The sequence below is a fragment of the Phoxinus phoxinus genome, assembly GCF_949152265.1.
Source record: "Phoxinus phoxinus genome assembly, chromosome: 11".
NCBI lineage: Eukaryota > Metazoa > Chordata > Actinopteri > Cypriniformes > Leuciscidae > Phoxinus > Phoxinus phoxinus.
Genome location: NC_136886.1, coordinates 24,626,828 through 24,653,959, shown reverse-complemented (window position 1 = coordinate 24,653,959; position 27,132 = coordinate 24,626,828). Strand labels below are relative to the sequence as shown.

The following is a 27,132-nucleotide window of genomic DNA, read 5'->3' as shown; positions in this document are numbered from 1 at the left end:
TTGTCTAAGCTGATTGTATGTTGTGAGTGCACCAATATGTTATTGTTGCTTCAATATCCTCTCATTGCATTGGACTAGTCTAATGCCATGGCATTAACCATGAAGGTGAAGGCGCCGGCGCCATCTTGGCTGATTGCCAGCTGACTGGTTAAGTGTCTCCACAAGGTCCGGTGGCCGACCTAGGGGGAGCTTGGCACTCTCCTGCCACGGCATGCGTTTATACTCATTCCCGTTTCAACTCTTTTCGAGACGCAATGTCGAGAGACCTACCTCGAAAGGGAATGTCTCTGGTTATTCAAAGTAACCATGGTTCCCTGCGAGTATAGAACTAGACATTGCATAAGTTGCTGTGTAAATCCTCCTCAGTCTTTACATGTATGCTCTCACTCGTAGAAAGATTCTGAGGCAATAGCGCTTGAGCGCACATTTGCAGTTGCAATAGCAGGAGTCAATCAGGCTTCAGCATATTCGGAGAAAGGAGTTTCACCAAAACGACAGATAGTGATGCAATGTCTCATTCCCTACTCTCAGGGAACCATGGTTACGTTGAGTAAGCCAAGACGTTCTCCCTACCGCAACTGGCCTTATATTGTAGCGGTAGTGTTGCGTAGGATGAGGTAGGCCTACCTTGGCTTTTTTTTTTTTTTTGCTAACCTTAGACAAGCCATGATGATTTGGCCAATTTTTTTACTCAATGTAAATCAGACACTAAGTACATTTCCATATAAAATTATTAATATAACATTTTTCTAAATGTGGAAACGTGCCTTTTTCAGTAATGATAATCAGTATTTTTGTGTACATGGTCTGATAAGACAATTTAACATTTTTAACTGGAGAAAAATAAAGAGATCTGCTTACCAGCCATCTTGAAGGTTCTGGCACACGTTTTGCTTAATTCTTAATCAATATTCATTTAAACATTTTGTGTGTAAACGGTCCTTAAAAATGTTGTGGAGGATGGCAACATCAGTCATGGACACTTCATTTTTCACACTCTATTTTCATTTTATTACAAATAAATATCCAGTCTGTAATTTTTCTGTCATTTCAAAACATCTAGTAGAACATCCATTTATTTTTTTCAGAATATTTTAATTTTAATCTTTTTAAAATTACAACATACATTCATATCTAGATGCATTTTGGTAATGAGAATTTTAGCAGAAAATGTAGTAAAATACTAAAATATTTAATTCCTACTTTTTATATATTACTAAATTACGTTTCATATTTAAAATTATTAGTGCCGCAGTTTTAATGGTTTTATGAGAATGTATATATATATATATATTTATATTTATATATATATATACATATATATATATATAGTTTCAATTTCAGCCCACTAGTTTTCAGCTTCTTTTCTTTCAACTTTTCTGGAAAAAAATAACTTTTTTTTGTCAAACTGATAAGGTATTCATCTAGCTTCACTAAAATTGACAAATACAAAACTTACACTATAAGTTTACACTATTAGGACAATTGGGGACATGCTGGCTTCTAAATGTTGTTAGAAACTTTAATATATTAAACTGTTCTCATGTAACCACCGAAAATATGATGGCACAATGTCAAAAAGTATGTGGCTATATAGCAATGCGTTGGCATACTACTGACATTGTATGAAACCATACCCTGATAATATCAACTTGGTTACAGTGCCACCTAGTGTATAATAAGTAGGTTTGATTTCTCCCCCCCCCCCCCCCCCCCCCCCCCCCACCAAAAAAAATTAAAATCACACTCATGTATTGACAAGGAAGAATTATTTTAGTCTGTATTTTGCCCAACACCGGAAGTTGCTACAGTACAGAAGGACGTTATTGTGTCATAAACAAACAAAAAGAGAAACAGCAAGACATGATCTTAAAATCTAAAAGTTGCACAAAATGATGCAGCCATGCATGGAAACAGAATGTTTATTTTTTAAAATCATTTATCTCCTTAAAATCAAAAGGCACAATAAAAGGCCCTGAGGTAAAGAGGCCACAATGGTTTTATGTCCAAAACACAAAAAATTCCATGTTTTCAATCCTTGAATTCAAGTGCCACTTTATAGCCATTCATGTAAATACAGGAATCAATATCTGTAATATACTGCCAAGGCAAATCAGTTATTTTGAGGCATTTACCAAAAAGAAAATAATTTCACAAGAAAAACAAAGTTTTCTCTGATAATAAAACGACTTGGCTTCAGAAAACGTAAGTGCAGGACACGGACTGCTGCTCTTGATACTTCTGATAAAATGAATTTCTACTATTTTGTGTACTTGATTGATACAGTTTTAAAAATAATCTAGAGTCAACAAAAATTGAATTAAATTCATAACACACATTAAATAATCAAAAAATTGTTAATTAAAAGAACAATGACATTGTCTTACATTACCACTGCCCAAACTGTTGCCATTCCTAAAAATACCACAAATCAACTGACAGTCTTTAGGCTTAGTTCAAATCTTGAACTCTGCTTAAGGTCTTTGTAGTCTTTACAACAATTTTTACAGAATAATTTTACAATAATTTCTGTGTATAAGTGTATAAGACAGTCAGCAACTAAAATAAAACAAGCGTTTAAAATGGAGGAGCAAGACCCTCTTTCTGTGTGATTTTTTTTCCCTCAACTACATTTACCTTTTTGTTCCTTGAAGTATAATTTTTCAATGTTAAGCTTGGAGATAATTTTCCCTTTTCTGCCTGGATCTCATAAACCCCTCTCTATTTTTCCCTATTACAGTACAAATGTGCAACAATCAAAATAAGTAAAAGAGAGGGCAAAGAAAAATAAAATTGAAGCAGCGCTGCTTAAAATCTAAATTAGAAAAATCAACATATGGACATATTATTTGGTCTGTAAAAAACACAAACTCAAAAAGTAAAGGGTAAGTAAAGGAAAAAAAAGGAAAAGATAAACAGTCAGTTTAATGAAGCCCTGTATTTAGATTTGGCACTTTTCCTTTCAGCAAGTAGAGAATTGCATCGGAATAAGTGAGGAGAGAATAAGAGCGAGAAAAGAGGAAGAAAAGAAGGGGATGAAGAAGGATTTACTGTACAGCTACACCAATAAATGAGGTACTCCCGATGTGGTAGATATGGTGCCACATCAAGGTGCAGTAGGAGGAAAAAAGACAATGACATGAAAAGTCCTGAGGGTGTGTAAGAGAGCCGAGTGAAAATGATGGGTGCAGCAGAGGAAGGCTCAGATAATGGCGTTGGTGCCACGAAGGCCGACCCCACGGGCAAACTGCTCCAGCAGGCCTGAGATGGCACCGGAAGGGCTTGGAGATGACGATTTAAGTCCTACTGTAGAGCTATATGCTGAAAGGAACAGCTCCCTCACTGCCTCCAACCTCACCTGCCTTTCAGGTACAAATGTGCACCTAGAAAGAAAAGCGAAAAGAAAACACAGAAACTGCATTTATCATATTCTCTCCCTTCACTTAATGACCACATTTTTGTGCCTTCCTCCCACTCAAAAACACAGCTCAATATGTACAAAAAAACCTTCATGTATTTTGAGATCCTACGATATCAGAAATGAACATAACAGCCGTTACATTTCTGGCATATTTACAGTATTACACCAGCTGTCATGTTTCCACACACAGAATTAGTGATGTTAAAACTACACCACAATAAAACAATATGTATAACCATAACATCTTTCTGCAGTAATGGTAGTATAGACTTAAGTGTGTGTTCCATATAGTAGTGATCATTTCACATTTATGCATTTGGTAGGACCTATCATCCAAAGTGAATTAGGATGACCTTGACCTTGGACGTGGCTAGCCCCATGCTCTGCTACTTGAGCTACAGGAACACTTATCCTATTCACTTTGAAGACTTTACATTCCACTCTAAGAGTTTGTATTTTACATTTCAATTTCCAATTGCATTCCAATATTGCATTTTGTGACATTTAGTTTGTGTACAAGCTCTATAAAGAGCGCCGACTGCATGTGGCTTTGCACGATTAGCTGCGATCAAGCATAAGATAGGTTACACAAATATTAAAATTCTGCCAATTACTCATCCTCTTGTCATTCCAAACCAATAAGACAGACTTTTCATTTCAAAATACAACTGAAGATATTTGAAAACGGAGTGATTTCTGTCCTTCCACTGAAAGTCCATTCCACCAATTGATACATCATAAATTTCATAAAGAGAGGATCTCTTTAAATGATGAACCGATAATATTTTGGTCTTAATTCACATATAAACATTGATTAGTGCACTTAGATAGAGAATATTGAATATGGTAAACAGAAGCTTAACCGTACTTGCTTGATGCACAAAAAAACCCTCTTTTGTTCTTTCTTAAGCTTAAACATGCTTGTATGACAAGCAGAAACAAACTTGATTGACAAATCTCAACAGTTTGAATCGTCAGTGTTTTGGGTGAATGGCGGGAGGGAGAGAAATCTCTGACTTCATTAAAAATATATTTATTTGTATTTCGAGATGAACGAAGTCTTATGGGTTTGAAATTAGGGTGTAGACTGGCTAAACCCAGCCCGATCTGCCGGCGATTTGATTTCGCCCTGCAGCTCAGGCTGGAAACCTGTACATATATCTATCCTGCTTCCTTTCCAAATTTGTGGGAACCAATCACAAACTGGCTTATATCCACCTGGTGCGCTATTGTGGTAACACGCGTAACACGATGGCGATAAAGAAGCGACGAATCCAATTCCTCTCAACAGTGCTCATGGCTTCTTCAGTTTAGTAAAAAAATAAAATAATTGCTCAAGTGGGTGTAAATACAACTCACTTTCATGTTGTTGTTTTTTTGCACAACCTGCAAAAATCGCTTGATGCCATTGCTGCTTCTGCAAACCGCTGATCAATGCTCCAAACCAACACGTTTGTTTTGTACAAACTGTACAAGTTTTCACGTCTGATTGGTTGAAGGACTATTCAATTGCGTATAGAGTCATTTGAACTATGGCCGTTGATCACGCCTCTTGTGCAGTAAAAACACAGAGCAGACTCCCCAGACTAATGTTCAATCTTAAAAGATTGAGCTTGGTCTGGTGATAGTCAGACTAATGAGGGTGAGTAAATCATGACTGAATTTTAATTTTTGGATGAACCCTTCAAATGCACTTGAATGATGCAAAATTAATGTAAACAGTCAGTTATGTCGTAAGGGATTGTAAACAAATGTGACAAAACATCTAATGTCAGAATAGATCTGTGCATTAGGTATGCCCCCATAAGGAAATGCAGCCTATTAGACCTGCCGCTGTCTATGATTATCATTAATAATAAATCAAACACAAATAATGCTGATAAAAAAAATAACTCCCTGCTCTTGTCTAAAACTTTAGTAGCTATAATATGCCCTCTACAGTTAGATACTTGAAGCATTCTTTGTTTATTGCTTGTAACGCGTTTCTTTGCTCTTCTTTATTATTGATTTCCTTGTATGTTTTGAAGTTAGCATGTGCTGTTGTTTTATTTTACTCTTTTTAATTATTTTAATAGTACAGTACATTCAAAATAAAATGTATTTATACAATACTCCTTAAAAAAGTAGTTAGGTTAAAGTAAATCAGTTGTCATACAAAATCACTGATGTGTGTGAATACTAATGAAAGACCAATAATTTCTTGGTCTCTTTTAGATTTAACAAAAATGTTCACATCTTCCAATGATGAAGCTGGCTTGGGAGCCTATTCCTATCATGAAAATCATGACTCATAATATATTGTTTTTTCTATTTTGTAAATAGAATATATTGCTTTTATAATCTCCTTATGACAACTTTGTCAATTTTTTTACATGCCAAAATGCTGTTGTACAGAGAGCACATAAATAAAGTTTGGAACAAGTATTTCTGATTTCTGTTAAACTACACAGCCTCAACAGGCTGGGTATGATGAAGCAGAACGATAAAAATGGATAAAACAAAAGAGAATAAGGGAAAGGAGGGCTAAATTGTATACAGCTTTGATATTTGCAAACACCTTAAAGTGACTTAAAATCTAGTGCAAAAATCATCTTAGTGGTAAACAGCAGGACAGGTAGCGGAGAATACAAGAATACAGTGAATAGGAGGGGTTGGAGTGTGTATGAGACTTACATTCGTCCACTGGGACCCTCATCCTGGAAGCTGAATGGAAAAGGAGACTCTGAGGGCACCGGGGGAAGATCATGGATGCTCCCACATCCTGAGACAATCTGCCAACTGCCATAATCTGTGGATAGCGAGGAGCCTGATCGAGCATACTCGACTATTGGTCTGAGATTGAGAGAGACATTCAAAGTATTAAAAGATTAATAGAGCAAGAAAAAATATATATAGTTAAGAAAAGACAGGTCATGTAGGCCAGTAGGGTTGGTCCAATAAAATATGTTTGGCTCTTTGGTACTTAACATTATTATTGAAGTGTGTATGTGTCGACAAATTTCAACTTTATCATTCTAAATTCTATAATATCATTACAAATGTTATCATTCACGCCTTTCGATCACTAAACTGCTCATATAATTACTTGCATCCACTTTCAAGTTCAAGAACAGGAATTGGTTCTTCATTCAGTTCACTTTTGGGTTCACAAATTGGTCTAAATTGGTTCTTTTACAGAAGACTAATTGTGAAAATATCATAAGGTGCATTCATCAAGTATGTACACTGAAAGACAAATTGGTTGGTATAAGTCCTTCCAAAACACAGACAAAAAAACAAAACAAAACAAAAGTACTACAAGATAAACTTTACAAGTACTCACCTCCTTCCTGGTACAGCTAATGGGGTGCTTCCCACCGGCCGTGTGAGATTTTGATCTGAGTGATTGGATGAGGAAGAGCTTGAGGACTTAAAGGACCCCAGAGGACTGGCCTCAGTGATAACATTAGGTATTCGCTCCTCTGAAGGGATCGGTCGGTTCCAAAGCATAGAACTAGAAGACAATGGCATGCCCTTCCTCCTGTGATAAACACTAAATAAGTCAACAGCATTTAAAATTGCAATTGTCAAGACAATCATTTACTCATATAAAATGTGAACAAGAAACTAAAAGAAAACTAAAAATCTTTAGTTAATTTCTGTGATTATTATGGATTGTTTAATGCATTAATAATAATGGTAACACTTTACAATAAGATTGTAATCATTTGTCAACAAAAGTTCAATCATGACCACTCTTGGAATGAATTTAACCAGCATTTACTAATAAACATGGCATGGCGGACTAGATCTGCTAGGCTGCTGCTGGATGAGTGACGATACATCTAAAAATGCACATGAAAACAGTGAACTGAATTCAGGCTGCTGCGAGGAAACATAGGAAGACCCCCCCCGGGCAGATTTTGGCAGGTGGTGCTGGGGAAGGTGGAGGGCTATCGAAATCCCATGGCATGAAATCCCATCCCATGCTTCTACAGCATCTTAGTGAAATTCAGCATTAACTAATCAACTGAACAATTATATTTTTACTAACCAACATTAAGACATTAACAAATGCTTTAAAAAAAACGTATTGCTCATTGTTAGTTCATGTAACTAATGCATTAACTAATGTTACAAATGAGACCTTATTGTAAAGTGTTACCATAATAATGCAGCATCCGTTTTTCCCTCCACTCCTGAGGTTATGCCTAATATATTTTCTGTGCTTTCCCTCGGCCGAGTGAAGCAGACCAGAGGATAGTGCGCACATACAGTATCTTATGATTGCCCACCCTCCTGATCTTGCCAGTAACATGTGCTTGTCTTACACAGGTGTAAGTGCATTCATACTATTAAGGTGCCATTAAAGGTGTTCATTTTGTAAGCCCTACCCGCTAGAAGCCTGTGGTCCAGTGGTAATCAGGTCTGTAGCTTCTGCAGGCAGACTGGAGGGAGCAGATGTATCTTCTGTGATGAGAGAAAAATCACTGCTCAGACTTGTCACACTACCCCGATCTCTGGACTCTGAGAGAGATAGAGAGAGACGGAAAGAGAGAGAGCGAGAGAGAATGGCCATTTGAAAGAAAGAAAGAAGACCATATAAAGTCTGTAGTCTATTTTAAAAACAATCCTGCAAGGAAAACCACAAGCAGGAGAATCTACTATTGGTTATGTATACTAGACAGTTCTTATAATCATAGTATGCATAAAGTTTTGTGAACCTGCTGCTTGGCCATTGTAGTCAGAATATTCACTGAATCACTCATTTCAATTAAAAGCTATTCTGAAACTGCAGTAATTTAGGAAAACAGGACTTACTTAATTGGCAGAGGTCATCAACTGTGAAGTCAGCATCTTTGAACTGAGAATTTTTTCTTCTGTTAAGAGTTATAGAAAAGAGAAGGGGGGGGGGGATGGGGGAAAAGTACAATAATACAGTCACAAGATGCAATTATTTGGGTCCAAGTGCATTGAGAAATGGGACAAATATTACCTTAGTTTCTGAATTTAGCAGAACAGAATAAGTTTTCATCCATTTGGTATTTCAAACTTTAATTTATGAAACTATCACAGAACCTATATGTAGAACTTACATATAGCCTTATTAGTGGAATTTGACCAAATTTCGAGTGCTATACAATTGGAATGTATTTGCTAAACAATTTAATTATTTTTGCTGTGGAATAATACATACAATATTTCACAATTCACAATAATTAGACAAGCAATCTGGGAGGAGTTAGAATTATTAGATATTTATCTAATCTAAAGTTGTGAAAAGTTATCAAAGAAATAGAAATCGATATGACCATTTGATTTGGAGGTACAGACACATTTAGAGGAAGAAAAAAAAAGCCTTTTTCGTTATCAGGCTGGTGCAAATCTCACACATGGAATTTTGTAAAAACTGTATATCTTGTTCAGGTGTTATACATCATTTATGATATTATGCAATGCCTATAATTACTGATGGTCCTGTAGATATGCCGAATTCAAAGTTCGACATGTATTTGAAAATTACTGACCTATGTACTCCAAAGAATCTTCCTGCACAGTTTTTTTTAACTTAAGCAAAAATCCAAGGATTAGTTTGTAAAATTAGGTTTCGCAAATAATAATAAAAAAAGATTAGCTCAAGAAACGCTAATGTAATAACAAAGTTGTTCAGAGTGAGAGCCTATAATATGTGGTTTTGATTTTTTTTTTTTGAGAGGAAATACAATTGGAGACAATAGACCGTAATTCCAATGATACAATACTCCTGAGTCTATTATAAACACTTGAGAAATACTGCATAGGTCAAAATGGATTTTTGCCAAATTGAAATATTTCCAGTTATTGATCTATGGAGTGCACTGTTTATGTTGAGATCATGCAACAAAAAAACTTAAAGTTTGCAAACATACTTTAAGCCATCTTAAATATTTTCTAAAAGTTTTAACCAACACCTCTGGTTCTTAGGGCAAAGTTCATCTGCGGTAAATCAAAATTTAGCCTGCAAGTAAAAAAAATTCAAGTGGGTGATTTTTTTTTCTACACATTTTCCACAGACCCCCAAGAGTTAAATAAGTCAACCGCATTTTGTTTCCAATTGAGCTTGTCTAAGCTATTTTGAGCTACTGTAAGTTGGGGTGGGCAACTCTGGGCCTTGAGATCCACTTTCAACTTTAAAAATCACACCCTTGTAATCAATCACATATGGTTGCACCAAAAGGTCACCTACCAGTAATTTCAACATTTTTTTTAAGCTCACAATTTCTGCATGTTTAAAATAAAAAAGGTTAAAAGCTTACATAAAAATAAAAATAAACCTATTTTTGTTTCTATTTAGATTCAAACACTATCAAATTGCTCTAAATATACTTTTGAGACACACAAAGATTATTCTTATATTTTAAATTGTAAGTCAGATAGCTTACCTTTGTTTCTTTTTGACTGAAAATGTCTCACAAACAATATGCTTCAGAAAATTGAAGCAGAAAAAGAAAATCTAGGAGAGAGAATATCAAAACTTAAATTGATAAATAAAATAAAACACAACGCTCTTGACTTGTATGCTTACCAATAAACACACCAATAATCATGATACAATTCTCACACATGAACAATGACTGGACGGATAATTATAAATCACATAGACTCTATTCCATTCAAAAGTAACAGACAATTACATGGTATAGGTTTAAAATAGGTTAAGTCTCACCTCCTCTCCCTTAGAGAGCCGGTCAGGCAACATGTGACTGGTGAAAAGGACAAAAAAAAAATCTATAAGAATCCTTATATTTTATTGCATATTTAATTATGTTAGATCAGACATATTTTTTTTTATTCACCCTTCAGACATGTAGCAAAAACAATTATATTCATGTTGTTAAACAAAATGTAAAAAAATAGATATATATGTGGTTAACAATCATAGAAGATGCTTTCGTGTTTTGTGATTATTGCTTGCAAATTAAAAACTGCCTTTTTTATATATAAAAAAACGTATAAAAAACATTTGCAATGAATAAAAGGGAACACTTGGTGCCGTGTAGCTTTCTGGTTTTCCAACAAATTAATGTCATAAAGCTGCTATATAGTTATCACATAATTTACAGAGTCACATGGCAGACTGCAGGTCACATACTTCCTGGGCTGCAAGTGCCAGTCCAAGAGATGAATGAAAATGTTAAAGAACTGCTCTCTCGGTATATCAGAACTCCTTGCAGTGTTAGTTGTGTGCATTTAGTAATATTAGGGTTAGTGTGATTATGCATTCAATGAGTTTGGTATTTTAGTACCATTAAATGTTACCTTGTGTGATTTATTTTATATTTTAGAGAAATTAAAGGAAAAGAATTATCAGCTTATGCCAGTCGTTTAATATTGGTACATTCCAAAACACAGATGTGTAAGTCAAACAGGAATGAGACTAACCCAAAAAGAAACCAGTCATATGCGATAGTCAGGTAAAGGATCTCAGACGGCTCCAGACTGGCATGAACGGCACCGTCCTATGAAAATGCAAAATTAATTAAAACATTGAACTCTAAATAATAATAATCACTCTATATATATATAATAATTGCCAAACATTAGCCACAACACAAATAATTTTAAGGATAGGAATGTGGGAATAAATGAGGGTAGTAGTTAGCACTGTGGGGTGAATAAAGTTATAAAATTAGGTCAGATGTAATGAGAGACAGAAGAATGGATACTCACCGCCCACAAAGAGAGTCTAAGCAGAGACACAAAGAGGGGTGTCCTGTCCCAGCCAGATATACAGTGCACCAGTAAACCACTCTCATCTACAACACACAAAAGACCACAACACACCAAATAGTTATCTAAAACTATACAGACGAGTAAAACCTGTTGTACAGTTTGGTGAGGACCTGTGTAAGTATAATAGTTCACCATCAGAGTTGATGATGTGTAGAAGCAGTTTCAGGTAGTTCTGAGTCTGCTGCACCAGGTCCCATGACTGAAAAACACAAAGGCCATCATTCAATTTAAGAACATAAATCTGTGGATCACCATCCTGCATTCTTTATTAACCTTTGTTAGAGTATTAACCATTAAGCTACACTGATAACATTGTTCAAATTTTTTATTTAACTTTGTGAAGACACCTAAAAGCTACAAGTCAATACAATCCTCTTCCTCTAGGACTACATTTTATTATGTATCAGTAAGCACTGTGGCTTGGCACCAATTACTAAACTATTTTTGACAAAAACTCTACAAATTCACTCTCAAATGATCCAAAAAGTAATATTGCTTGTGCAGGAAACAGCCAAACAATTTCTGATTGTCCATCTATAAGACAGTCAATAAAGTTGATGAGGAGCTCTGAGAACCTGGTATTCATTCCAGTTCATGTTGAGGTTTCTTGTAAAGCAATCAGGGATTGTCAAAGGAGCATCCACATAGTCCTACACACACAAACACCCAAAAATTATGGTCAGTGTAAAATCATCTTTATTGACTCTGTCCAAACAATCTAGCCAAGTATGCAGACATCTGAATGTGACTGTGTTTGTACTTGGTATGGACCTGATTCCAGTTGAAGACAAGTCCTTCTGCTGTGTAATCTCTGTCTTTATATTCCCTGAAGAATTCACATCCTGCAAACAAGCACATGAAATTACTACTATTAAAACTACAATACAATGAACTGATTACTGCCATTTAATAAGTAGAATAGAACAAAACTTGTTCCTTAAAATGAAATCAGCATGAGCATTAAGTCAGGCAAGATTATACCTGGATAAGGCACAGAGAGTAGGGTGAAGTCAGCATAGCGTTGGGCCTTGTCCACCTTTTCTGAGGAAGTCACACTGAAGACAAACAAAATTGTAAAGAGAGTAAGAGATCACTGAGAAAGACAACACAACAACACAACAACACAAACACAAAACACTGTCATGTCATAATGAACAGTGGCCAGGGTCCAAAACTCTCCATTTGGCTAGGAAAATGCTGAATTTCACAGTGCCAAATGCCAGTCTGACAGGCAGTAAGTTCATAGCAGATTATTTGGATATGTGTGCTGTGGTGGTACAGAAAACCTTACAGAAATATGAAAACGTCTCCGGTTACTATTGTAACCTCGGTTCCCTGAGAGGCGGGAGGGAGACATTGCGTCAGCTGACGCTGCGGGAACTCCTCCCTTCTCCACTTTTGTTGAAATCTTATAGGACAACGCCAGCTTGAAACAGCTGGCCAATTGACCGTTCGCAAAACCCCGCCCTCGAACGGTTCTCGTCCAATCCTAGCTCAGCAACTGTAACTAAGGAGAAGGCCCTCCGTCAAACATTGCGATTTCAGCAAGATAGTGAAACGATGTGCCTATGGCAGTGAGGTCTGCACGGGCTTAAAACATAAGCCCGAACCCGGCCCGTACCCGAAATAACTTAACCTGACCCGACCCGAGGTCCGTTTCTCACCCTTTTTTTTTTTTTCATATGCTGTATTTTATGATTGTTTGCAACTATAATTCAAAAATAGGCTACATGTACTAACACAGTTTCACTACGACACTGTGTCCCCCTCATCAGTCAGCAAACAAGAGGAAAAAAAAGAGAAAAAGCACGGACTTACTAATTACGAAACTTTGATGTGGTTGAACAGGAACACAGTCACAAATCCCTCTGGAACTCAAGCATTAAACTTCAAAACAAAGTTTGCGCAGTTGCACAACTATATTTACACAAATAGATCCTTCTCAGTAGGCTGAGTTATGAATGAAGAGAACAGCATCGAGAGTTGATGGTTTCAGCGCGTCCTCTGATTGCAGTGTTGTGACTGAAATAGCGCGCACGGGAGCACATGCGCAAAACAGTTTTGTAAAATGATATATGATCAAATAAAAATGATTGATATATAATTTTACAAAACTGTTTTGTGCATGTGCTCCCGTGCGCTATTCTGTCTATACTTTCTGTCGTGCACTGGAGGATATGTCTGCTTCATTACTCCAAAAACAATCACTTAATGTATGGAGCTCAACCCAGCCATGTGTCTGGTTCTCAATTGTTTGACGGGTGTAGTAACAATAACTAAGGGGCGTGGCTTTTGCGAACAGTCAATTGTCACGAAGTATGCAAATAATGACAGGCTCGTGGGCAGTATAAAATGCATGGGCGCGACAATTGTGTCAGAATCACGACTGAACGCTTACACAACGGATCAAACAGCAAACACAGCAGCTAACGCAATGTCTTGTTCCCGCCTCTCAGGGAACCGAGGTTACAACAGTAACCGGAGATGTTCCCTTTCGAGAGTGCCAACTTCCACATTGTGCCAGATGACACTGCGGGAACTGTATTAAATCCCACCATGAGAGTAGTGAAGATAAGCCCGGAGAAAACGGGGCCAAGCAACAACAGCCACGGAAGAGACAAACAGTCAGCCAATAGCCGCACTGCTAGGAGAGCTTGCATCTGATAGGCGGAACTAGACCAATGAGACATAAGCTCTGACCCTATCAACATTTGCATATACAAACGCAATGAAAGCGAAGGCTGCACTGATCCAGGGCAGACACAACACAATAAGCACTCAAGCATGAAAGTAAAACACAGTGTCAACGGCGGTAGCGGTAAAAACTGTATTAAGCACTAGTAGCCATATACACAGAGTCAACAGCATAGCGGTTAACCACTGTGTACAACTAAGACAGTTCACAATACATGAGTAAGGAACTTAACTCACCGAAAGCACTTGAGATGCCACAGACGGTAAATCCAGCTTGTTAAATCTGGTGAATGTGTTCTGAGAAGACCAGCCGGCAGCAAAACATAAATCCTGGATAGACATACCTCTAGACCAGGCCCACGAAGAGGCAACAGCCTTCGTCGAATCAGCTCATGTCTTATGGGGAAAATCCTTCCCCTGGCAACAGCATCCACAATCCAGTGAGAAAGTCTCTGTTTTGAGGCAGTTCACGTCTTTCCCTTAATACAGCAACCAAAGCACATGAAATGCTGGCCCGACTGAAGGAAGTGGTGGCGCGATTCACATACATCCGCAAAGTCCTGACAGGGCAAACAGCGTTCACGCGAGGATGAAAAATTCGTGACTCATAGCCTTCGCGCTTCTGCGCCTCAGACTACATGATGTCACCAAAGAGGCTGGAGGGAGTAATTGGAGCCTTTCTTTTTTCAGCCAGATGATAGGATGGGCACAGATGCACGGCTACGGTCTCCTCGGCGGAGGGCATGCGCTCAGAGCCGTGGGCTTCCGCCTCGTCCACATGGGAGAAGATGGCCTGTGCGGCAGCGTGCCGTGGACGCGCACCGATTGGGGTGCAGACCACGACTTTACCACGTGGAAGAATGGAGTCGTCCTCCTCGAAGCAGCCTGGCAGCAGCCCGACTTAATATGCCTAGGAATCCGACTTACTCTTGGTATTTTGGCTCGTCCGGAGCATTTCACGTCGAGTCAAGCGCGTCCGTGAAAAGGACTGGTGGAACGTGGCGACGGCAGAGGACTATGGCCCCAGGCCTCGTCGTCACCGTCATTTATGGGTGGGGGAGGGCCCACCAGCTGGCGGCAGTGGGCTTCGACCCCGTAATAGCATTTATTTTAGCAAAAACCCTTCCTGGTTCTCAAGTGCTCAACGGCAGGTCCGCGCAGTGCATACACCTGAAGTCCAAGAGGGCCACCTTAGCGTGGGCCAGGCCCAGGCAGGCAGCTCAGTATTCGTAGGTGTGGGGCGGGTCCATGGAGCCGCACAAATCCTGCAAAGGGTAGCCATCGGATGCGAGGAAGAAAAGGTAACTAGTCCTCAGGTGCAACTTCAAAGATGACAGCATAAAGAAAGAGATTCTGACGCAATTGTTGCACCCATGCTTTTTTATACTGCCCGCGAGCCTGTCAGTATTTGCATACTTTGTGACAATTGGTCAGCTGTTCCAAGCTGGTGTTAGCCTATAAGATTTCAACAAAAGTGGAGAAGGGAAGAGTTCCCGCAGTGTCAGCTGACGCAACGTAGAAATTACCGCTCTCGAAAGGGAACCCATTTGAAAAATGGCAAAGTTTATAGTGTTAAAAACACAAAGCTGCTGTGCACATCCCAAACACCCAGATTGGGCTCAGGTGCAGGACAACTAAGTGATATAAACAAAAATAAAGAAGTGTGAAGTCCGCACACTGATAGTAACTGCTTCCAAAATGGATTTTATTATTAAAAAGGCAACGTTTCGACCCTCAGGTCTTCATCAGGCACAATACCAATGTGAAGTGAAATCAACTTTAAATAGACACAGGTGATCACCCTAATTGGGCACACACACACAGAAACATGTAACAAGTGCAGATCATGTGACAAATACAGATCATGTGACAAATACACACAAGGACTTCACACTTCTTTATTAAAGTTTATAGTGTTGCCATTGGAATGCATAATGTCACGTGCTGTCATCTTGCTTTTACAGTAATTACAACATGCTGTGAATGTAGCATAAATGACAGTAACGTGTTACTACGTTCAGAGAATTTATGTGAATGTGTGCGTTTCTGTAGATTATTCTTCCTTTTCCTTTTATTCTGCCATTTGAAAACTGTGACTGTGCTTTAGCGATTGTCCTGCTGTGAAACATGTGAAGCTTATATTTTTAACATTTATGTTTAATCTCTTTGGCACACAATAGAGAGCATATAAAAAGTTATTTCAGAATAAATTTAGAATAATCAGAATAAAAATAAAGATTTCAATGGTAATTTTTTTGCCACCTTGGCTGGTAGGCAAAAAGTTAATTTTGGACCCTGATATACATTATTTATGGAACACGCCATTCGGAGAATGGCACATTATGTAATTTTTAACAAAAGCATGAATTTAACAGGAAGTTCACTCACTTGAGGCCAAACTTGACCTTCTTCTTCTCCACCATGAGGTCACAAATGTAGTGTATAGACAAATACTTCAACAGCTTAATGTCAGAGCCCCTAACCTTATCAAACAACTGTGAATCATTCCTGTAGAGTAAGAAAGAAAGAAAGAAAGAAAGAAAGAAAGAAAGAAAGAAAGAAAGAAAGAAAGAAAGAAAGAAAGAAAGAAAGAAAGAAAGAAAGAAAGAAAGAAAGAAAGAAAGAAAGAAATTATTCTCACAAAATCAATTAATAAAATTTGACTCCTTGTAAGATTGTGTTCCTTGCCAGCTTATCTTACCGAACTGCGCAGTCATCCTCCAGAACCTCTTCAGTATCACCCAAGGTGTCATCTGAACCGCCTGAAATAGTTTGAGATTAAACCTAATGCAATCCAACAACTAATTTTCACAGCAACATCTATACTGCCCCACCGTTTAAGCTCAGTCAATAACTGTAGCTTGAGCAGTTCAGACCATGTGATTGAAATGTTTCAATAATCTCTTAAATGTATTAATGGCGGGCAGTCGTAGCCTAATGATTAGAGTCAAACCGGATTCTAAAGGTTGCAGGTTCGATTCTCAATACCAGCAGGAAAAAAATGTAGGTGGGGAAGTGAATGAACAGCTTTCTTTCACCCTCAATACCCACGACTGAGGTGCGCTTGAGCAAGCCACCAAACTCCAATTGCTCCCCGGGTGTCCAATCACTACCCACTGTGTTGTGTGTGTGTCCACGATTTTCACTTTGCAGTGTGTGTGTTCACTACTCACTTTTCGTAATGTGTTGGGAGAAAAATGTTTTTGGATGATCCACGCATTAGTTCTTAAAGTGACAGTAGCCTAAACCTGCTTCTGTCTGAGTCCTTAATATTAATTCAAACAACTAAAGATAAAGAGAAAATCACTCAATGCTCTTGACCAAATTTTGTATTTTTAATAAGGGTTTATACAAGGGAGACTATTAACTTATTTTACATTTGATTACATTATTGAATTTCTGTAGGTAGTTTTTCTTACCTGAATACTACTGTTAAACCTACCTGACAAAAATTAAGATTGTCATCACTTACTGTACAAACCTGTACAAGTTTATTTCGTCTGTTGAACACATATTTTAAAGAATGTTGGTAATCAAACAGTTGACAGTAGCCATTCACTTCCATAGTAGGAAAAAAATACTATGGAATTCAATGGCTACTGTCAACTGTCTGGTTACCAATATTCTTTAAAATATCTTATATTGTGTTCAACAGAAGAAAGAAACTCAAACAGGTTTTGAAAAACATGAGGGTGAGTAATTATGAAAATTTTCATTTTTGGGTTAACTATCTCTTTAAAGCAATATTTCATTTTTATTTTGTTCTATTGTATTTATTTCTTATTATTTTTGTTTCTTGTTTAATGACAGTTAGAATTTAGTTCTATGAACTTTGCTAGACTAAAAATAAAACAATTCAGATGACTAAAATTTGACTAAATCTAAATGGCATTTTAGTCAAAAGACGTTGACTAAAAGTAAATCAAAATGTGCTGTCAAAATTAACACTGTCTGTGAGGAGTCACTCACACAGACACATTCTGTCTGCACTGTCAGCGATGACATCTCAGATCATTATCTAGTCTCGTGTATACTCCATTTAGCCAAGGTTGCAAAACAAACTCCATGTTACAAATATGGTAGGGCAATCACTTCTACCACTAAAGATTGTTTTATAAATAGTCTTTCTGATCAGTTTCTTCTCCTTGGCAAACCAGATAGCGTAGAATAACTCGATGTTGCAACAAACTATAGACTCTCTCTTTTCCAGCACTTTAGACATGGTTGCTTTTTTGCACTTAAAGAAGATTAAAGGGATAGTTCACCTAAAGATGAAAATTAGCCCATGATTTACTCATCCTCAAGTTATCGTAGGTGTACATGACATTCTTCTTTCAGACGAATACAAACCGAGTTATATAAAAAAATGTCCTGGCTCTTCCAAGCTTTATAATGGGAGTGCATGGGTGTATGTCTTTGGAAGTCCATCAAAGGGCATCCATTCATGATTAAAGTGCTCCACACGGCTCTGGGGGTTAATAAAGGCCTTCTGAAGTGAAGTGATGCATTCGTGTAAGAAAAATATCCATATTTAAAACTTTATCGACTAAAATAACTAGCTTTCGCCAGACGGCCGTACGCATCTATTTACGCCAAAAGAGTAACCCTGTAACTCTTGATGCACAACGCTATGATGGCAATTGACGCCTCTCGCGGTTCAAACAAACAGGACTGGGAAACAGCGTTCGTCATTACGTTGTGCGTCAAGTTCAATCACTAAAATTAGTCTGTCTGTCTCATCCTTATCCCGAGGTTATCGTAGTCAGTCGGATCCGGTCCATATCCAGATCAGATGATGGACCTGCACCTAGACACAACTAAAACGCAGCCCTAAATGTCAAGTCAAGTCACATTTATTTATATAGCACTTTACAATACAGATTGTTTCAAAGCAGGAAAATAATCCAACAAAATTTGTTTCCAGAAGAAAATAGCATCACAGTCCAGCTTAAGTAAGTTCAGTGATGTTTCATTTTTGTTGTAAAAAGCTATTAATTTAGTTAATTTATATATTAACTAAAGAGCAGGCTCAGTTGGGGGGCCAGTTCTCCTCTGGCCAACGAACGAACATTGTATGATTATGATTCAGGCAGCATTATAGGTCAGAAGTCAGATTGGATTGGATTGGGTACAATCAGAATATTAGAATGTCAGTAAAGAACGTGTCTTCTAGACAATCCCCTGTGAAGGCCTCGTCGTCATGACAGCCATCAGCACAGATCCTCAGAAAAGACGACAAGAACCAGACAGGTCCTCCACACAGACCCCAGGGCCAGCTTTGGCTCCATGCCGACATGATGAATCAGAGCTTCAAGCTAAAATAACTACCGGTAGATTAATATTTGAATGCTACCGATCCTGATCTGAATTCTAACTTGAAGCAGCCTGAATCATTGGCTGATGCAATCATTTACCACGTGATGCAGCCTGAATCATAATCACACAGTTCGTTCGTTTGCCAGAAGAGAACTGTCCCCCTGACTGAGCCTGGTTTGTCCCAAGGTTTTTTCTCCATTCTGTCACCTGATGCAGTTTGGGTTCCTTGCCACTGTCACTTCTAGCTTACTTAGTTGGAGACACTTAATATTCAACGATATTATTGATCTGCCTGTTCTGACGCTGATGTTTGAGAACTGAACTGAGCTGGACAAAGAAATAATTTATTGCAGAAATGGTTTATAGATTAAATGAACAAATGTAATAATTGATGATCTTTACAACGGAACTGAATCAACTCTGAACTGACTTGAGCTGAACAACAGCTGAAATGCATAATTTTCCTATTATCACTGTATTTCTGTATTGTCTAAAGCGCTATATAAATAAAGACGACTTGACTTGCACTATTTTTCCATTGTTGGAAAAATGTCTTTGGCAGTTGCACCACAGGTCATGATATTTTCAGCATCTTGCAGCAAGCTGTGTAAAACAAAAATCTGTCAACTTTTGACACATAATTTTGATGCTGGTACAGCTTGTTTTGGAAAGAGGAACAAACACAGAGCTGTCTTAACTAATAGAGAGTGTGTACCTGAAAAAATGTAGTTGTATCCAGTGCGTCCATAAAGTTCGCCCCAACCTGCTAGTGTGGAGGATCGACACACATGCTACAACAGAGAAAAATAAGTGTTTAAGGTTGCAAAACAAAAAAAGAAACACAGGACCCTGGTAAAGCTAAAGGAGACTTGAAGCTTGTTGTTAGCTCGCAGTAAATTATACCAACCTTTAAAGTCAAAGGCTGATAGTCCAGAACTCAACACTTCAGTACTAAAGATCCCGACAGCCAGATTTCACAATAAAAAATGTAATCTGTTAATTGACACTATGATTTGTCTACTATCAATATATTCAAATGTCTAAAAAGGGCATGTCCTACAATAATAACATAGTTTATTGAAGCAGCATGAACATGAAGCAGCAAACAGAAAGGATCTGTTGGTTAAAAAAATACTATAATGCAAACTGTTCAGTGAAAATTTGCCCATTTGATTGAGTGGCAAGATAGTTACCTTTCCATTGTAGAGGATGACCGGACAGACAAATCTCCCTCTACAACGAGCCATCTTACTGCGGTTGACCAAATCCTGCAATTTACTGATCTGCACTGTACTCTCAAAGCTGAACAAAAATGAAGAAAAAGAAGAAAAGAACATTTAAAAAATATATATACAATATACACTTGTGACAGACCAAAATATTGGCTGATATTCTACCATTCGATCAACCAAGAACTTTGCCCACTTGACCAAATTAACAGAAGTAGTCAAGAATAAAAATAATATTTCAACATTATGCCAAAAAAAGGTATGGCTTCAGATTTCATTACAGATATTAGCCTGTATTTAGAGAACATCAGGGGATCAAACATAAAATGTCTTTTCATGAAGTCTTCCCACATTGTTCTTAACTACAGATATGGCATTACAGAGATGTAGTTGCTTTAGACAAAGTAGGTCAAAATTTCTATATGAATAATTAAGACAATTACAAGGTAGTAACTGATTAATCAAAGTAGTTAGGCTAATTATGTTTGATCAGCTACATTAAAGTTCCATGTCCATGTTTTAACATTTAAATTAAAAGCATTCAAAACTGACCACTACAATGCAACTGTAAAAATTCAGATGCAAGATTCTGGTTTAGTGCTAATTTAATTTAGATCTAAATTAGCATTGTTTTGAATGTTCGGTAAGTTTTGTCTCAAAATAGGCAAAACGTCATAAAAGCCGACCAATTAGGTTGTGAAGATAGCATCTCTTTGCCGTGAGGTTCAGTGACAATTTCTTCGGACACTGCAACAGACAAGGCATTATCCTCTGTGGTGCCTTCTTTACAAACATGAATTTAAAAAGTAACAAATAATAATTAAATCCAAAACGTAAACTTATTTAATATACTCTACTTTCCTGCAATGATGAAAACCTGCAGCTTAATTAAAAAATAGTTAAAATATTCTAAAAATACTTTCGTAAGGAAACAATACTCCCCAATGAGATTTGTTTTCCTTTTACACTCCATGTAGGATTTTGCACTGTCTCCTATTAATTGTTTGTTTTGATGTATTTATCATTTAGTATGTATGATATTGTATGAATGATATATTCATCATCTAGTCTGTAATGTGATCCTTAACAAGTCCCAGTCAGGTCCCCACTGTCCTTTTAAGTAAAAGGGAAAAAAGCTAATAATCAAAACAAAAAAAGGATTTATATATATATATATATATATATATATATATATATATATATATATATATATATATATATATATACACACACACACAGTATCATCCAAACACAAAAGTGTGATTTACATTCAAAAGAAAATTACAGCATAAAAAAATTAACAGTGAATTTTAATTTCTGAAATTCTAAATGGTTTACTTGGTTGTAAGAAAAGTAATGTGTCATCACATAATATGGCATTGATACAATAACAAGCATTAGAAGTAGTGTTGACAAACTGTGCATGTCAGTTTTCTGGTTATAGAACTTTGTCAGGGTAGACGCCACATTGAATTTCATGTGGATGAAAACAAGGCAGTGAGGGATAAACTTAGTCTTTACCATGGTATGCGCTGTATACATTTATAGATTATGTATTTTTCAAAACTCACAACTTTCAAACTGTTCTAGAGTTTTTGGCTACTGAAAAGTCTTTTGGAAAGATGTTTCGTCAGCTAAGCAATCAGTTTGTTGTTAGTAACAGTTCAATTCATTGAACACACTGTACTTCTATCCCTCACAGCCATGTTTTCATTCCTGTCGAAAAGTAAATATAGCGCTACCCTGACTAAGATCTAAGGTCGACGTTTAAGACCTCACACAACTTTCAACAATGATAAATTACATTTCTATTGAAATACCATACTGAAATTATTACATTAAATATTAAGGAATTGTATCTAAAACAAACCATTAAAAATGTACATTTTCATATTTTATTATTTAATATTTGACATGCATAGTGAAACCATAGCGCGCACACCATTTAGATGAAAACATGACTCATTGATGTTATTTAATCAGTCAGCTATTTTATTCCATTAGTTACTTCTGCTTGGAGGCTTCCATAAACATTAAGTTAATATGTGGGGTATGTTTCAAGAAGTGTGTAATGTTTAAAATATTTATTAGCAAGTAAATTGTAAAATACTACATATCTATACCCACAACTTAGCTTTAACTTGCACACAGCTGGTGCAACCGGCCCTTGGTAATCTACTGCACATAGCAAAAATTATAAGCAAATATTGCTAATAATATTTTATAAGCAATATTTTCTTATAAAATATTTGCAATATAATTTTAAGCAAATTAAAATTAAATTAAAAAATTGCAAAAAATACAAGAATTTTGTGGAGATATATGTCATTGGTGCAGCATAGAAATATAATAATCATACCACATTGATCATCTTCTTCTTTGTGACTAAAAATCATACTATCTTTTAGGAATTTTTTAGATAAATAATGGCAAAACATAAGTATAAAATTAGGGATTCACCGATACCACTTTTTCCAGAACAAGGCATATACCGATACTTTAATTTGTGGTACCTGCCGATACCGGTACCTGTGTTTTCACTGCATTTGTAATTTTTAAATACATTAGGTAGAGAAACCAAAAGAATATAAATCTTATTAGTTGATTAAATTTGTTAAGCAAATATATATTTCCTTCAGTTATTTTCATGCTTAATTATGCCCGTTAAAATGTATTGTACAACCTTCTGTTACTTTCACTGTTCGTTCTATTGCTCTATCATTTTTATCTTTCATTTAATAGCATAGGGCATATTTAGAGCTGCTTCAGTTCTACTGCTTTTGTTCTACTGGCCTGGTTGAGTGAGTGGTTCAAATGTTTAGATACCAGTGAAATATCACAATTCTCTATTACAATTTTGATACTACAGCAAAAACTGCCTGATTAATGTAAATTTAAAACATTATTAAAGACAAGTAAACAGACAGTAATAAAATAAGAATGAATATTCCAATTACAAATAAATAATACAATAGAACAAACAAAGATACAAATGAAATAAACAGTGCTTTACTGGTTTTCATGTCCAACAGTAGTTTTCAGGTATATCATTTGAAAAAAGTAATCAAATGTTTATTTAAAAAAAAGTACTGCTACTGCATAGTCTTCACTATATAAATTCAATTTAGATCAATCTTTATTAAAGTTACAAAAGTCATTCGGTCAAGAGCAGTGAGTGATTTCTGTGTCCTTTGTTGTTTGATTAACATTACAAACACAGCAGCAGGTTTATTAGGCTGCTGCCTCTTTAAGACCGAATGGACAGATCAAATATACAGTTACACATGCGTTTAACGTTAATGTTCACTTAAAGACAGCCAACTACGTTTAAGATACTCGCAAATATGCTTTTTTACAAAATTTGATGTGAATTCATCAGTTCAAGCACAAGGCGGCAGGAAAGAATCCAATGCAGTACTCAAAGTAAACTTCTTGTCTATAAATGTCCTGTAATAATGTAGGAAACCACTCATTATACATAAATAGTGTACCAGTTCTAGTTTTTACTTGCATATACGATTTAGTTTTAATCCAAATGACGCATGTGTGCTGAGTGAGTGATCAGCAATCACCGTCAGTTACATTTATCCAAAGCAACTTAAATTGCATTTCAAGGTACACATTTACATTCTTATCAGACTTGCTTTCCCTGGGAATCGAACCCATGACCTTGGCGTTGTACGCACCAACACTCTACTGTTTGAGCTACAGTTAACATTAGTAGCCTAATATGTGCCTCATTTAACATTTGCTATTGACATAAGCCTATACAACCAAACTACAAACTTTCCAGCGATGTCTGTGAAAAAGGGATGTGCTTGACAAACTTGTGAAAATGCTCAGTTTCGCTTATTAGCTCACGCACAGCATCTATTTAGGCATAAATATTTAATTTTTTTACATTCTATTAATTCAATACTTCATTGACATCCTTCTCTGATATATCTATTCTGCTCTCTGTTTGCTCTGTTGTTGGTGTTTCTTTGTCACAAGCACTGTAATGTACACGCTGCGTGGTATCGGTTGTTGGTATCGGAGCATTTTAGAGTACAAATGCACGAGCGCAGTATTGGGCGTGATATCGATGCTACTTCCGGTATCGGTACTTTCTGAAATTCACGTCTTCAGTAGCCTAACAGAGATGGTGATGTTGTTACCTCTCTTTATTATTGTCTGAAGATTCATATTCCAGAAACACGATCTTCCGTGGGTAGTGACCACACACCTCCCCATTGGTGTTGTGGATGATGCTATACTTGTAGTCCCGGTCAAACAGCTCCAGATAGCGCTTCTCTATTCTTTCTATCTGGAAATACATATAAAATACATAAAGCTTTTAAAAGGCTTTTTAAAAACTTTTCACATAGCAAAAAATTTGGTTATAAGAAGAAGCAAGTTCAAACACTCTAATTTTAGTAAGAAAAGAAAACTTTTTTTTGGAATGCTGGAATTTAATCATAAGTCAGTAGCAACAAATTATTGGTAAATAAAATGAGATTCAGTCCTCTTAATAAGTCCTCTTATATACTTGTTTTTGTATTGTATATTTGCATTTCCTTAAATTGTGACTTCTTCTCAGCACTCATTTACAAGGATGTTACACCATTGTAAAGCATTCACACTGATTTGGGCCTGAGGGCCATATGAGTGTCCGTGTGAGTGCAAATTCATTTCAGAGAGCCGGGGTTCCATTCATTTATTGCTTGGCTTCTGAACTGTATGTAGCCTGAACCTATTAACTAAACTTAAACTGAAGTGATGCTTTAACAGTTCTGGGTTAAACAGAGTAACTTTGGTGTAAATTATGAAATGATGATGCTATGAGAATACTTCAAAAAGACAAGCTGGCTATGTTACAATGGAATATTTAACTGTGTTTAAAAGTATGATAATGAAGTTGTTCAATATGGTTTAGCCATCTTTATTTAGCAAATTATCAATGCTAAAACTCAACATATTTACATTTGCAGAAAAGCATTAAGCTACAATATATGAGAACATTCATTATTTCCCTGGACTTAAAATCTCAAAACACTTTACCTAACATTATTTCAATCCAATTAAATTCACATTTATTTGTATAGAGCTTTTCACAATGCATATCGTTTCAAAGCAGCTTTGCGGATGGGGGGGGGGGGGGGGGGGGGTCTCTGGGCACAATATTTATTTTGAAGAGGAGCACGTAAGGCTACAGAGAAGCATTATTCAGTCTTTGTGGTTGTGGATTAGTTTTAAGTTAACTACTATGAGATATGTTACCAGTGGGTTATGATGACACAACTGAACACCAGCATCCTCTCTTCATCACATCCTTGTTTTGCTCCACAATAAAGTTAGCAAAAAATGTAGTTCTACACATAAACGAAATTGAAGAAAAACATTTATAAGGTAAAGGTATTTTTTTTTCTCTGCTTTAACGGAAAATAAATAACAGACTGACTCATGAAACCCGTTTCCCTTTGGAAGTTCCTTACAGTCACATGAGCTGCTTCCAGTTGCAGCTGTCAACCTAGATAATATTTACGGTCCTCCTGATAATAATTATACATGAATACTATTAGAATGAATAGTAATAACGTGTAATTTATGTTGTGACATTTTCAAAATCATTCATTTTACTTATTTATACATTTGTTTATTTATTTAGTTGCTTATAATTCATTTGAAATTTGTATAATTTTTTTTTTACTCATATTAAACCAATATGAATACATGGACTACATTTATAAGAATGTGGGGGGTGTTTTTCTTTAGCAAGTCAGTGACCCATTTAATAGCTGCTGTGCATTATGGGAAAGAACTAACTAATGTTTGACATGTTCGGTCTTACCCACGGGGTGACCTCCTTCGCTCTGAACTGGCTCTTTGAGAACTCATAGATCAGATCGGTTATCTCCTCGCTCCTGCTAGCCATCATCGAGCACGCGCCGTCGCCCGCCTTCTGCTCGATTCGAACCCGCCCTTCCTTAAATAGCGCAGCTCCCTGGGGCCGAGAAGATTCTCCAGGCCATCCCTTCAGGACAAGCTTCTTCCTCACTGCCCGCTTTAAGGCGCCGGGGCCGGAGCCGGGCACGCGTCCCGAGTTCAGGGTCCTGGCGAGATTATCCCCCTCCACAGCACTGATGATCAAAATAGCCCGTTACCAACGGTAACTTGCTATACGACTTCAAGAGAAAGACTTCAAGATTGCTTACCGCTATTATTTCTCCAATTGGCAAAAAAAAAAAAAAAAATATTGTCCGTTTATAATGAAACCCCCGCTTTGGTTTGTCTTTTATTTTTAGAGCTTACATTAGAACACCGCATCCCACAAAGTAATCTCAACACCGGCCACCAAAGCAATCACAGGAAATCCGCGCGACAAGTCTTCAACTTAATTTTGATATGGAGACAAATAATTCATTGTTGTTTACAACGCCAAAACTGTCGGATGTATGTAAAAGCATACAAAAGAACGGTTTTGTAGTATTGCAGTGAAATCTATCCGTGTTTGCATATAGCCAAGGAACTTTAACCAGGGCCAGTAGTAAACAGGAAACTGACGTGATCATGTGATCAATACTTCCTGAAATGTGACGTCAAGCGTCGCTGAGCTATGGTAATTTCAGCCAAGATCGTTTGCTCTTGTTTTTATCCAAATATTTAAATACGTATTAGATTCAATAATCGATGTAAATCAATCTAGATTCGTGAGAAACAGTTATATATTTAATAATATGA

General features: G+C 36.8%; 1 protein-coding gene across 5 annotated transcripts; it reads right to left on the bottom strand.

Moving 5' to 3' along the window:
• Positions 1-1,755: 1,755 nt before the first annotated feature.
• Positions 1,756-27,018, bottom strand: mtmr14 (myotubularin related protein 14). 5 transcript variants are annotated; one of them, XM_079629570.1, is made up of 20 exons: positions 26,607-27,018; positions 26,243-26,531; positions 24,570-24,718; positions 20,377-20,485; positions 19,899-19,974; positions 16,569-16,629; positions 16,256-16,375; positions 12,155-12,228; positions 11,945-12,015; positions 11,749-11,823; positions 11,306-11,372; positions 11,111-11,196; positions 10,823-10,899; positions 10,107-10,143; positions 9,823-9,893; positions 8,222-8,280; positions 7,795-7,927; positions 6,744-6,953; positions 6,095-6,253; positions 1,756-3,383 (listed from the first exon to the last, which is right to left on the bottom strand). In XM_079629570.1, the coding sequence occupies exons 2-20, from the start codon at positions 26,327-26,329 to the stop codon at positions 3,203-3,205; spliced, it is 1,902 nt and encodes a 633-aa protein (XP_079485696.1). In that variant the 5' UTR covers positions 26,330-26,531; positions 26,607-27,018; the 3' UTR covers positions 1,756-3,202. The 5 variants fall into 5 exon arrangements, with proteins under 5 accessions (XP_079485696.1, XP_079485698.1, XP_079485700.1 ...); XM_079629572.1 differs by having other exon boundaries at positions 6,744-6,941; positions 26,607-26,992; XM_079629574.1 differs by having other exon boundaries at positions 6,744-6,941; positions 7,795-7,870; positions 26,607-26,992.
• Between the last annotated feature and the right edge of the window lie 114 nt (positions 27,019-27,132).